A 12,848-nucleotide genomic window follows, 5' to 3' on the forward strand; every position below is an offset into this window, starting at 1 on the left:
CATTGCCCGAGTTTCTGGTACACCATGGGCGTACTGAAGCGGTCATTACAGAGAGAGACTTGGTAGTGATCTTCCTTTGTCATAACCAGCGATGTCCGCCATACTGACAAGTCCAAACTAATGAAGGTCACTGAGACGGATAGCCCAGAGGATAAATCTTTTGGTCATCAGACTGAAGGCCCGAGTTTGAGTCCCTACAGAGATACTATGTGCGGAGCTCCTTTGTGGTGTCCCTACCTACTGATACTGTTTACCTGTTGTTAGAAGCGGCGTAAAACCATGCTCGCTCATAGACTGTCATTACCCACTAATGCAAGAGTACTGGGATGGTAATGACTAACCAGGGTGATCTGGGATTCGAACATATATTGCCAACAACAAGGCTTTAACATAGTGTGTTACTACCGTAGACTACTGGGTTAGTTCCCCTTGACAAATTATAGTACCTAACATTTTGTTGTTATATCATGCAATGTGCTATCAACTCTGTTCAAATTAACAATTTAAAAAAATCGTGATAATTATTTCGCCTTTTTAAAAAAAATAATATTTACGAAGGGAAATTATAGACCATTAGTCGTTTAAGGCAATATGGCAATATTTTCACATCTGACAAAGATAAACAGAAAATAATGTACAAAGGTCATGCGACTATTTACACTCCGGTGTTCTTTCTTTTAACACAACATCCATAGCGAAAGTCTGTCGCCATCAATAAAACACACACGCGATTCAGATAAATAGTTCCCCCGTTCTTCGTTGTATTGCGAGGCAACAGATTTCCCCGCTGTGAAACCAGTTTTTGGGGAGCTGGTGATTGTTTATTTCAGGGAGATAGTGATTGCTTAACCCTGAGAACTTTCATCTCGGGACTACTGGTCTATCATGCGCATTGGTACTTGTTGTTCGGGGAGTATTACCTTACACGTTTCGTGCCATTGTATTGATAAATGACCAACAGTTGTCTTAGAAGAAGGGCCCAACGGCTGCGAAGAAGCGTTAGTATCTTTTCCGCGTGATGCGACAATGCCCATATGACTCAACTAGTCATGATGCAGATGGATTTAAAATATTGCAACCCCAAATCGTTAGTTGCAATTAAACTTCTACATCCATTAAATTCTAAACAAGCATTTTGTATACGAAGTAAACGAACCTTCGGAAATAGGTGCTGTCAGGTGACAAATAAAACATGTATCTTGATTTGAAATTGTGTGGTTTGTATCAGGTATCAGGACAAATATGAATTTGTTTCCCAGCTGGCGTGAAACTGACCCGAATTTCGTGTTCTTATCTTACTTTTTTTCAACCGCGCAGGTTGCCGATTTGGGTAATTAGATCCACGCAACCTAGGATAGTGAAACCTAGGATAGTGAAACCTTTGATAGTAGAATGTTGGACAATGGAACTTAGGATAGTGAGTATAAATATCATAGCCATGATATAGTTTCTCGATGCCGGCACTATCCCCGTATTCGTGCGTGTCACATAAATATCTGACACGCACGCACCCCAACACACACCTTGACGTCAAAGCTGACCCGGGCAGTAAAGTAGCCAAGAGGTTGTCACTACGAAGACCTGGGTTCGATTCCCCACTTGGATACAATACGTGGCGCTCAAAATCTGGCGTCCTCCGCCGTGATACTGTCGGAATATGGCTAAAAGCGTCGTAAAACTAAACTCACTCACTCCAAGCTGAAGTCGGTAACTGCCCAATGCGGCATTAAACAATACTCACCCATACGTATTTAAACGCTAGTTTTGCAGAATTCAGTCACAAATGAACACACTTAAAGGAGGAGCGACTTCATATCTCTACAATCGCTAAACAGAATCAATTGGAGTTAACAAAGAGTTAATCTGTGTTAACGTTGTTGCAGCGTTCATTATTCAGTGCAATCAGTGGTGCTACAAGCAGTAGCACGGCTCAACACGTGACTAAGAATTGAAATACCGTTGACATTTCCGATGTTTCATTCCCATGGATGACGAAATTACATATTTCAGACACACTCCTGATTACATTCAAGCTAAGTCTATACAGAATTTAATCAAAGAAGCTTCGGGAAAGAAAAAAGTTGTTTAAAGAATAATTCTGTTGACAGGGCATTGAGTGCAAATATCTTATATGGGCGTAAATCACTTTGGGCCGAGTGACTGTGTTTTTCGCATTTCAAAGTGCACGTGTCATTTTACCTGATGAATTCGAAAGTTTTCTTTCCCAGTTATTTGAAAAGTCCGATTCAGCGGATGTTGTTCATTTCCAATGTTTTGTTCATTTCCAATGTTTTGTTCATTTCCAATGTTTTGCAACCATGAATGTATTCAGCAACCAACTCTTGTCGACTCTAATGAGGTCGAATGGTCAGGCTCCCTGACTTGGTTGTCACTTGTCAACATTGATGCTCATGCTGTTGATCATCGGAATTTTTGTTTCAGATTCGATCATTAAGAGCCCGACGTCATATAACTGGGATTTTGTTAAACAACAAGCGTGTTCCAGTTATATAAAAACGGGTGTGTTTGATGTAGCTGTTACGTGTGGCTGAAGTGGTGTTGACAAACAAACACAATCAGGCCATATCTGTGTCAACTCGACCCAGATTTTGTAACCACACTTTCTCTGAGGTTGTTCTGTTAATTCGTTACTTTTCAGTTTATTACATATCCGCTCACGCTGAGCATTAAAACATCCCAGCATACACACATTGATAAAACCAACATTGCACCTGCTGCTTCTATTGGCACACATGGTTGATGATACAATAATCTTGTAAAATATATCCAAAACATATTCCAGCCATGTAACCGACTACTGTAAATACTCGCGTTTGATTGGAAAAGACAATCCAGTGATTGACAACATGAACATCGATGAGCACAATTAATGCAGGTGTCACAGAATTCACCCAGTCTTCCCGATCTGTCGACTCGCCTGTTCCTTGGTGGGTGCGGTCGGGGCAGCCTGATGGTTAAAGCGTTCACCGAAGATCCGGGTTCGATTCCCAATACGGAAATAATGTGTGAAGCCCATTTCCAGTGTCCCCCACCGTAATATTGTTGGGATATTGCTAAAAGCGGTGTAAGACTAAACTCACTCACTCACACTTATTTATTGTAACACTGTTCACTTCCCAACTGTGGTCCAGTGTGTGTTGTCTAACGTATTGTGGAAACACTGCATCCGCGATTGATTTAAGTTACGAAAGATGGGTTAAAGCCATCACTATACAAATCATCCATAAATTAGTAATCAGAAGAAAATGTGGAATGTCTTGTTTTGAGATATTCCCTGGGGCGTGGAAGAAAGATTGTCCTTGGCCAAGTATATATTACTCGCAGTTCCGTCTAACTTGACCATTTCATCATGATGTCCGAAAAATGTAGTTATGAAAGGAAGTGAAAAGACAAAAACTGAATAAGTCTGTTACCATATCTTGACATCAAAACCGTTTCATAGTATCATTACTATTATATAGACATTCATATGTTCTATTATATTGAGCACCTGCTTATCCATGGATTAGCAATGACCGAAGTCACCATCAACATATATGCTTATGTTACATTCCTTTAACTTTCTTGACACTAATTCAAATAGTTAAGTCGTCACTTTGGTACGCAGAGACTCTGGACTGTTATTTGAAAAAAAGCGGGAAAAAACAAACCACATCCTCATTACTCCCTCTCTATCCACTCCCATCTCCAACAAGAAGTCAGTTGTTTCATACTTTTACTAACAACGATTTGAAAAAAGGCTATTTAATAAAACAGAATGCTCCACGAATGCAAAGCCATGGTTGTAAAAATACAACGGCGGGGAACATTCTAAACAGAATCCTGAAGAGATGATACACCAGACATTGTAAATTTTTAAAATTACAAGATGAAATTACAAAATGAATTGTACACTGATAACGGTTCATGAAACAACATGGAATTAAATCAGGTAGGTGTCATTTAAACAGAATGGCTGTCATAAAATATTCATCCCTTCCGATTGGCACCTTGGCGGTTCCGGTGTCCTTGGTCCTGTCTCACGCAACACCAATATGATAGGCCAGCGACCACACCAGTTTCTGTATGCAGGTTAACCGTTCCCACTGTGCTCATTAATATTGTACGTTTTTATTTCGCGTATTTCACAGGGTTTAATTGTTGCGATCTGAAAAATGTTTAAAGAAGAATAGAGCCCTATTTGATATGTAGATTAAATTGGAATGAATCCCTATTTTCCAAATGTCGTATTCATGGTTCGAAGGTCTGAAGGTCTGAAGGTCTGAAAAGCGGAGGACTGCGTGAACTTATAACGTGGAATATTCCTTAAATCTGGTTCAGTAGAACTGCAGTGTGAGATGAAATATTGCAATGAATTGCTTATGAATAATGAGTCATATCATAAAGGTAAGCTTTTGATATGATGTAGATGTTTAAGATAAAGTGCACTGTTACCTCTGCAACATTGTTCTCTTCATATAAGGGCGGTGAGGTAGCCTTTAAGCGACATTTAAGCGTCACTCGTCACACCGAAAACCCGGGTTCGATTCCACATAGGTACAAAGTTTAAGGTCCATTTCTGGTGCCCCTTCCCACCCCATGGAATATTGCTAAAAGTGGCGTATAATCAAGTTCATTCACTCCCCTCGTATAATTATGGAATTCGATTCTATACAAATTATCGACTAAATTGTAGATTAATGATTTAAAGAATGTTTCGTATAAAGTAATGATTAAATGGTCCACATATGACATATATACCAAGGAGAAGAGATATCTGACTAGAGCCATTTTAACTGACAAGAGTTATGTTTGACTGACAGGAACCATTTTAACTGACAAGAGTTATGTTTGGCTGACAGGAGCTATTTTAACTGCTGCATTTTCGGGTATCATGGTCAGGAATTAACAACATGAATTTCAGTCGGCAAAACTTGACACGTCCAAGGTGGACCGAAACGGCAGAAATGGCAACCACGACTTTACGAGGGCCATGATTGCATTTCCTGCAAACCCGTTGAGAAATACTTCGCCATATTGGGAATCGTTTGCAACAGCAGCGGAAATGTGTGACTATTATCACCCGGAATACAAATAGTAGGTGCTATCTCAATGCACGGACATTTCACATATCAGTGGTGGCTAGTGTCCCTCCAAGTCATTTTGCCAACGACCACTGTGACACTCTGGACAAATTACTCGTTAAGTCCACAGTATTTATATCTTCCACTAGATGTAATGTCAACAGTTCCTGGCAGAGTAATAGCTCTGGCAAATCCACTGTTTGTGCACCAGCGGCGTCGCACGAAGTTCTGTTGTGCCATTGCTGGGCTGATACGGCTATGTAGTTAGTTAAAATGGTTGCGCAAAGCAGCAATAAAAAGTCTGCATTGAAGACAACGAGAATGAGACTCTAGTTTTGGATTTCCTGATTTAGGTCACAGAATGATGCCAGAGATCTAGTTCTACATTGCACTGTCGTTCTGTTCAGTGTCATCAGCACAGTGGATAGAGGTAGCTTTCATTAACAAGGAATCTCGTAAAGTTGAGGTTTTTCAGATCGGAGGAAATAGTTCAAGCTGTTTGAAGTTCCAGCGGAGAAGTGAAACTGGCTTTATGCCTGGTGCCATCACAGATTTTTAGTTATCCATTCAAATCAGTTTTACAGCTATTTTGACTTTAACGCCCAATGGAATGGGTTTCGGATAAGCGAGACCTCAATATCATCTGGCGATATATTTTAGCCTAATATGTTTCTTTTGTGTTAGATACATATGTCAGGTTCAATCAGTGGGTTTAATTTTACGCCGCACTCATCAATATTCCAGCTAAATGGCGGCTGTCTGTAAATAATCGTGTCTGGTCCAGACAATCCAGTGATGACGAGATCTCACAGATCATTACCTGAGTATGAGATACACCCAAGGTGCACAGAATATGTCGTTGTTGTAATGCATATAAATCAGGTGCTCTGTTGTCTGACATTTGCTGAGGTTGCGTTAAATGATCATCCTGGAAACCGGTATGACAATGTTTCTATTCTGAAAGTTCCTGACAAACATATCCAGACAAATGGTAACAAATATGATACGTGAGAGATGGATAGGTATTAGCGTCTTTTACTAGTTCCATTGCTGTGGGAATAGTCATGACATATGAGAGATCATTCACATTGCATGTGCATTCACACGTGTTGAAAATGGAGTAAAATGTAGTTATGGCGTGGTTCAGATAAAGAATTTAAAGTTAAATGGGTGTTCGGGCACCTGAGCCCATTTACACCTTGACCACCATTCTCTAAGTTTCTTTACGCTTTACTTTCATAAAGTAGAATGCTATCAATACTAACACCACAGCCTATTACCTGGACACCTGTTTAACAGTAGTAGTTATTTAAACCAAATTAGTAGTGAGTAGTTTAGTTTTGCGCCGCGTTTAGAAATGTTCCAGCAATATCACGGCGGGGAACAACAGGAACGGGCTTCACACAATGTACCCATGGTGAAAATGGAACGCTTGAACCACAGTATAGCATACATATATACTTTTCAACCTTTTGTAGAGATATTACTTTTCTTTCACGATACCCAAAATAACTCTTATAATGTCAACCATATATGTTCACTATATGACTATTCCTGTCAAAGCTTCTGTTGTATATACTGGAGATTAGCAATGTTCACATACATGGTTTATAGATGAACTATAACCCGTCAGTGAAGCAGATGATGGTATCACTTACATTTCAGTAGATGTTGCCACACAAATGTCTCTACATACTGAATATATGTCCCGGGCAATCCATGCTCCACCCATTCAAAATCACATCATAACACAATAATATAACCATGAAGATATTTTCAAAGAAATAAAGGATATTTTAATGCTCAGCGTTTGCCATGGAAACGGAATTACCATGCTCTAGAGAATTTGAAATTTGAAAACACATTGGGATTATGCCCTAGCATCAAACTAGACCAGATATGTAGAAGAACCTATTCCTGGTTTTCATAACCACGGTAACCTGAATCTTCCAGCATACCTGGTAAAAAGATGGTAAGCTGACTTTTATCTTGGGTACTGCAATGAAGATACGTTTTCTTCTTACATAATTCTGTCAAAACACTCGTTAATAAAGCATCAAAACGCATCTAATCACATTTCTGTGTGTTGCAATGTTTGCTTACAGACACCGTCAATCAAGCAGTATAAATCTCGGAGTACCTCGCAGATATCATTGGGAAGTGTATGCAATGCTCCTAGAATGAATACAGTTCCAGTTACCAGTAGTGCACGAGAGACCAGTATGGGTGCAGTGACTGCCGATTACGGTCCAGTCGGTTCTATGCAGATATCTGGTAATGAACGACTGAAGCAGGCGCTTCTCTTGGTAGTACCTCACAGATGTCAGCCATTGGGAGTTGTATGTATTGCTGTTAGAATGAATACAGTTCACATTATCAGTAGCGCAGACGAGAGGAGTATGGGTCACATAACTTATGATATGGTCCTGTCGGGGCTGTACAGATATGTGGTGCCGAATCGAGATATTATACTTCGAGTTGAGGGGATTTCACCGTGACAATATGTGACAAGAATACATTCCACAAAATTCCACTTCCATTTGTTGGTGTTATCGTATACTTCATCCGTACCAATACATATTGTTCCGAGCCTACTACACATAGATCTAGGTTTCTTTGAAAACAAAATTTGTCTTTCAGAAAGTCCATAAACCTGCTGTGCACAGTTTCAAATGATAATGTGAGCTACAGTGCCAGTAACATTTCCTATATTAATGCCATGTAAAAGGCCTTGTAACTGAAGTAAAGTTCAAAGAAATGTAGGATTGTCACCTGAATATTTCACAAGAGATCAACAATCACTTGCCATGTTCTGGAAGTACAGTTTGTATACCATCCTTACATAATTCATAGCCATATGTATATAGTACATCCAGTATCCATTAGTCACAGAATGGGATTTAATGAAACATGCATACAGAATATACTATGAATGAATCACTGAAAGGGATAAGAAATTCCCATTATTAAAAAGAAAATACCTGAACTAAATCCATCTGTTTGTAATGTCAGCCGATACCCCGACATTCTTCCTCTATTACAGACCTTAAACCAACCCCTACTGCAGTCTGGAGAACGAGGGCCACCTTCGACATGTTTAACGACGTCATTAAATGACCACTAAACGTAACGCTTCCGTCATTAAACCCGAATCGAATTTTTATCTTCAGCCTCAACTAGTTTCACTGTTGCCGCCACTCTAAGTAACGACCTTTAACGAGGACCAACAAAATCTGCAGTCTGAAATTTGCGCATTATCGAAAAACTAAATAACAATCAGCTTTCGTGATAAGCAGTGGCTTTGTTATGCTTTCTTGAAGAGGTAGCCACTGTTGAGTGCAACCGTCTTCATTCACTGTTTAATGGACTCGTTGCTTGTAAATTGCCAAGTGATTAAATTAGAGGCAAAATCCCCCGTTAACAGAGTGAGGAAAGATCTCCCATAATTTAACGTTTATCGGTTTTCGGCTACACTTCATGTGTCCGTCATTCTGGATAAGTGGCACAGTCTTGGTGATTTCTGATTACTATCTTTGTTTCTTGTTGGAGACAATCAACCTGACTTGCCCTCTCGTCCTCACATTATGAACTGTACGTGGATAGAGTCTGTGCTATCTGGTGGGGCTGACAGGACACCAGTCACTGACACTCAAATACTCATTATGAGAAGAGGTGGAAGTTTAGGTTCCGATTTTTAGTTGAAATACGGTTTTTGTATTAAACGTTCAGCCATGTCTCATAAAATCTTGGTACTAGTTTTCAAACTGCTTATTAGCGGGCTGGGTTTCTTTTGACCTTATTTCATAAAAGAATGAAAAAAGCAGTCTTGAAACATTTGCTTCAAAGGTTAAACCATGCTGAAAACTGACGTCACTATTTTGACAGCGGTGTATTAATAAATTGCTTGTTAGGTTAAAAAGTGAGTCAGCTTTGAAATGTGACCCTCCTGAGAAACGTATGTACACATACCTGCAGAACATAGCGTGAAATCAACACAACCAAATACATCACGACTAACCTGAGAAAACAATGATAAACTTCATTATTCAACAACACAAAACCACCCTCTAAAAACCGAGGAAGTTTAGCAGTTGGTGTAAAAAGTTAAAAATTAAAAAAAACTCACCCTTCCGATTTAACAGTTTCCCTCAACTTGACAGGGCAGGCCCTTTCCGTGGCGTTACCTGCATCGGCGATTAAAGGTAAAACGAGGAGAACACCTAAAAGTTTGATAAGTGCTCGTAGGTCTAGGTTAGCCATTCTCTGCACTTGCTAGTACGACCAGTTGCCCGTTATCAGTTAAGGAAGTTGAACCTTCTAGATGGTCTTCCACCAACTAGTTCACAGTCTTAGCTTTCGGCGAGATACCGTCAAAGGCTTCGTTCATTGGCCGTTTCGTTCTTGCTAGTTATGCGGGATTTTATGTCTACTCACACTCGCTTCAAGCCAGATTTAATCCACTTCCATGCATTCAGACTGCTAAATAGTTCATCAAGTCATTTTTGCAACATATTGCACGAATGAAAGAAAAATAATAAAATTTTCAGAACACTCCCTTGTGCATGAAGTGGTCTTTCTGAAAGTTCAAGCGTAAAATCGAAGGTTGTAATTTAAGACTCCAGTCGGATTTACAGTTGTGCTATTGAACTTGGATGTGCATCTATCTGGGTTAACTGCAATCACATAGGCAGAATATGACACGCTGGCGTCGGATTGGGTGCGGGTGCCACAACGTCCCTCAAGTGTATCATATGATCCCAAGGTTCGTGTCCTACTGCCAGAAAAAGACGTATCAGTGCTTCATCCATTTAAATTTCATATAGAACTGTGAATTGGTCTTACGCGTCTAATATTGCCCTCTTGCCTTAAGGTACATCCTTCGGCGATAATGACGAGCTCTTGTTTCTTAATGGTAGTGGTTCATTCGGTGTACAGCACGACCGACAAGTCAATTAACAGGTTGCTGTAATTTGGAATCACATCATTTCTGAGAGAGGTGACACCTGATGCTCGCTGGACAGTGGTCAACGGAACCTGGAAACGTTCTGTTTGATGTTGTGTTAATGACAGAGTTCCTTGTGAGTGATGTCTTGAACCTCCCCTCCCTCCTCCGGAACGTCACACGCTCGCGTTGTCGCCACCGTTGTAGCACTACACCAATCAATTCTTAATTCATTCACTGTCGCGCGGGCCAATCAATTTCCATACTAATTATTCCCGCGGCATTCAGCGCTACGAGAGAAAAGCTTGCTGGAACGATGTGTTCTACACTGAAAAAACGAAGTTTTACATCACAGTGTCGATGTACCACAAGCTGCGAAAGAGGACTCTAATCCAGAGATACTGTTTCTCTTACATTCACGTCGACTTTGATGAACCTCGCGGGGATGTGGTAGAGAGAACGGTGTCCTCAATGGCAACAAACGATTTGCTTGTGAAAAAACACACTTCCCGCTGGGATGAGGCAGTTGTACTGTTTGAAAGCAGTTGACAATATTACTGGTTCTCTATCCCACCTTCTGTCCCACCTATTCCCATCTCAAATAGCTTCCCACGCGGTTCTACCGCTGCAAGAACGTACTACACGATACATTTTAACATGGCCTTGTATTGTATTTTCATGAGGCGCTGAATAATTAATTTTTATGGTCACATACTTTGAACCCTAATGATGGTTTCTGATTTTCATTGATATGAAATACATTTTGATGAATAATGAAATCTGAACGTTATCCTCTTAATTATTTGTTCTTTCGGCAGTGGTGTGGAGAAGCATCAACTATTGAAATTGCACAGATGCATTAGGATAATTGTAATATTTTCTGAGTAAGTTGGCGGTGGTTACCTTGTACCGTGCATCAGCGTCGCTTACCACTCCCACAATACACTAAACAAGTCATATGAAGTTAAACACTAGTAGAAGTCTACATTGCGAGGTACGAAACAGAAATGCTTAACCTCACTTAAAGTGTCAGAGGGTGGTAACGTAGCCTAATGATCAAAGAGTTCTCTCGTCACACCTTGACCTGGAATCAATTCCCCAACAGGTACATTGTGTAAAGCCCATTTCTGGTGTTCCCCGCCGTAATATTGCTGGAATATTGCTAAAATCGGCGTAAAACCACGCTCACTACACTCACTACTTCAATACAACGTTTCCGTATAGTATCTGTGGTGAATGAGCATTACTCAGGTACATCTAAATTATGCTGTTTAGTATCATTTCTATGATTACCGTTAAACAGCGGTATGTGACTGTTTGAAGATGGTTTCACACCTCTTTTAGCAATTTTCCAGCAACATCACAGCGGGGAACACCAGAAATGGGCTTCACACATTGTGCCCATGTGGGGAATTGAACCCGAGTGTTCGGCGTGACGCTTTAACCACTCGGCTACCCCGCTGCCTCACAACGGTTTGTCGAACATGAAGGATCTATGTAGATACTTCAAGTTATCCTATGGTCGACATAACCTAAAAGAATATATGAAGAGGAATACAAAAGTACTAAGCCTTTACTTCACGGTGTTTGTAAATTGGAGTGTGCAGCAGTGCAGTATAAGAAAGATTGAGCATGCTTTGTGTTATGTGGTGGCGAGCAGCTGATAGGTATTTAGTAAGTATAATAAAAATATGTATTTATATCGTACTGGGCATTATGTATATGCAACGTATGTTCTTGAGTGTATATACATATAATACAATTTGGATAAACAGATAGGTTAGGAATGCATCTATCATGCACTGTAAACGAACAACAGTAATGGTCTAGAACATCTAGATACTGATCCTGCTGAACCATATCCCCTCAAAATATATGTAAAATGGTTTTGAATTTTATATCTTACAGTTAGATTGTGAAATCAGTCATTTCGCGTCATTTTGTGTAACAACCACCATTTCATCAATATGTGGTGGACAGGGATTTGTGAGGTGTGGCTGCTCTGGGCACAGCAAGTGTCAAACAAGCAGGTATAAACGCTTCAAAGCCAAGCTGAAGTTTAACAATCGCAGCCACAGTAGTTTAACTATTAGTGACAATAAGTGATGTTGAAATTTTTATCTAAATTTGTAGATTAAATTGTTAAGTAACATTTCATGAAATGACTGAAGTACATTGAAAATATGACTCGAAATGAGTGAAACTTTAGTCACTTCACGAAATGACTGATTTCACAATCTGACAGTAACATACATACACAAAGAACGTAATTAAGCACACCCAGCATATTTGCAATGATAAGATTTCAACGCGTACATGAACCTTCGCGTGGTGACCACGATGAAAAAACATTAGTTTTTCTGACCCTAATAATTCCTTTACTAATGCAAGAATACAAAATGACTGGAATTCATGTTGATTTTATGATGATAAGTACTCATCTTATTTCAGTTTTCACACAAAACCATGTCTGTACGAGTATGGCCCTGAACTGTTTAGTGTTTAATTTATTGGTGAATGTGAACATTCAAAATGTGATTTTGCGTCTTATACAATTCAAGATCAGCACTGAGTGTAACCTCCTTGTGACTTATGCGAGCTAGCACTATCCTCCTCATACCTTCTGTTAGCCTCCTGATCCTTTGAAGGAGCAGGCTGTGCCATTCCTTGTGTAAATCAGATTCCAGTTAGGCCACATTCTGTACACTAGGATCCAGAAAATCAGTGGGTGATATTAAGAGCAACATCCTACCCTCCTGGGGTATGACACCAACCAGTCCATCAAGTCCTCGAATTTCATCCAGTCCCCAGGGTCAGCCCCT

At 40.0% G+C, this 12,848-nt stretch overlaps 1 protein-coding gene across 1 annotated transcript in view; it reads right to left on the reverse strand.

Annotated features, from left to right (window-relative positions):
* Positions 1–9,344, reverse strand: part of LOC137272841 (uncharacterized) — a 45,466-nt gene extending 36,122 nt beyond the window's left edge. Inside the window, exon 1 of the mRNA XM_067805248.1 lies at positions 9,211–9,344. Within this exon, the coding sequence (XP_067661349.1) occupies positions 9,211–9,344 (134 nt within the window). The remainder of the gene's footprint in view (positions 1–9,210) is intronic.
* Positions 9,345–12,848: the final 3,504 nt, after the last annotated feature.

Source organism: Haliotis asinina, chromosome 2 (assembly GCF_037392515.1).
Source record: "Haliotis asinina isolate JCU_RB_2024 chromosome 2, JCU_Hal_asi_v2, whole genome shotgun sequence".
Taxonomy (NCBI): Eukaryota; Metazoa; Mollusca; class Gastropoda; order Lepetellida; family Haliotidae; genus Haliotis; species Haliotis asinina.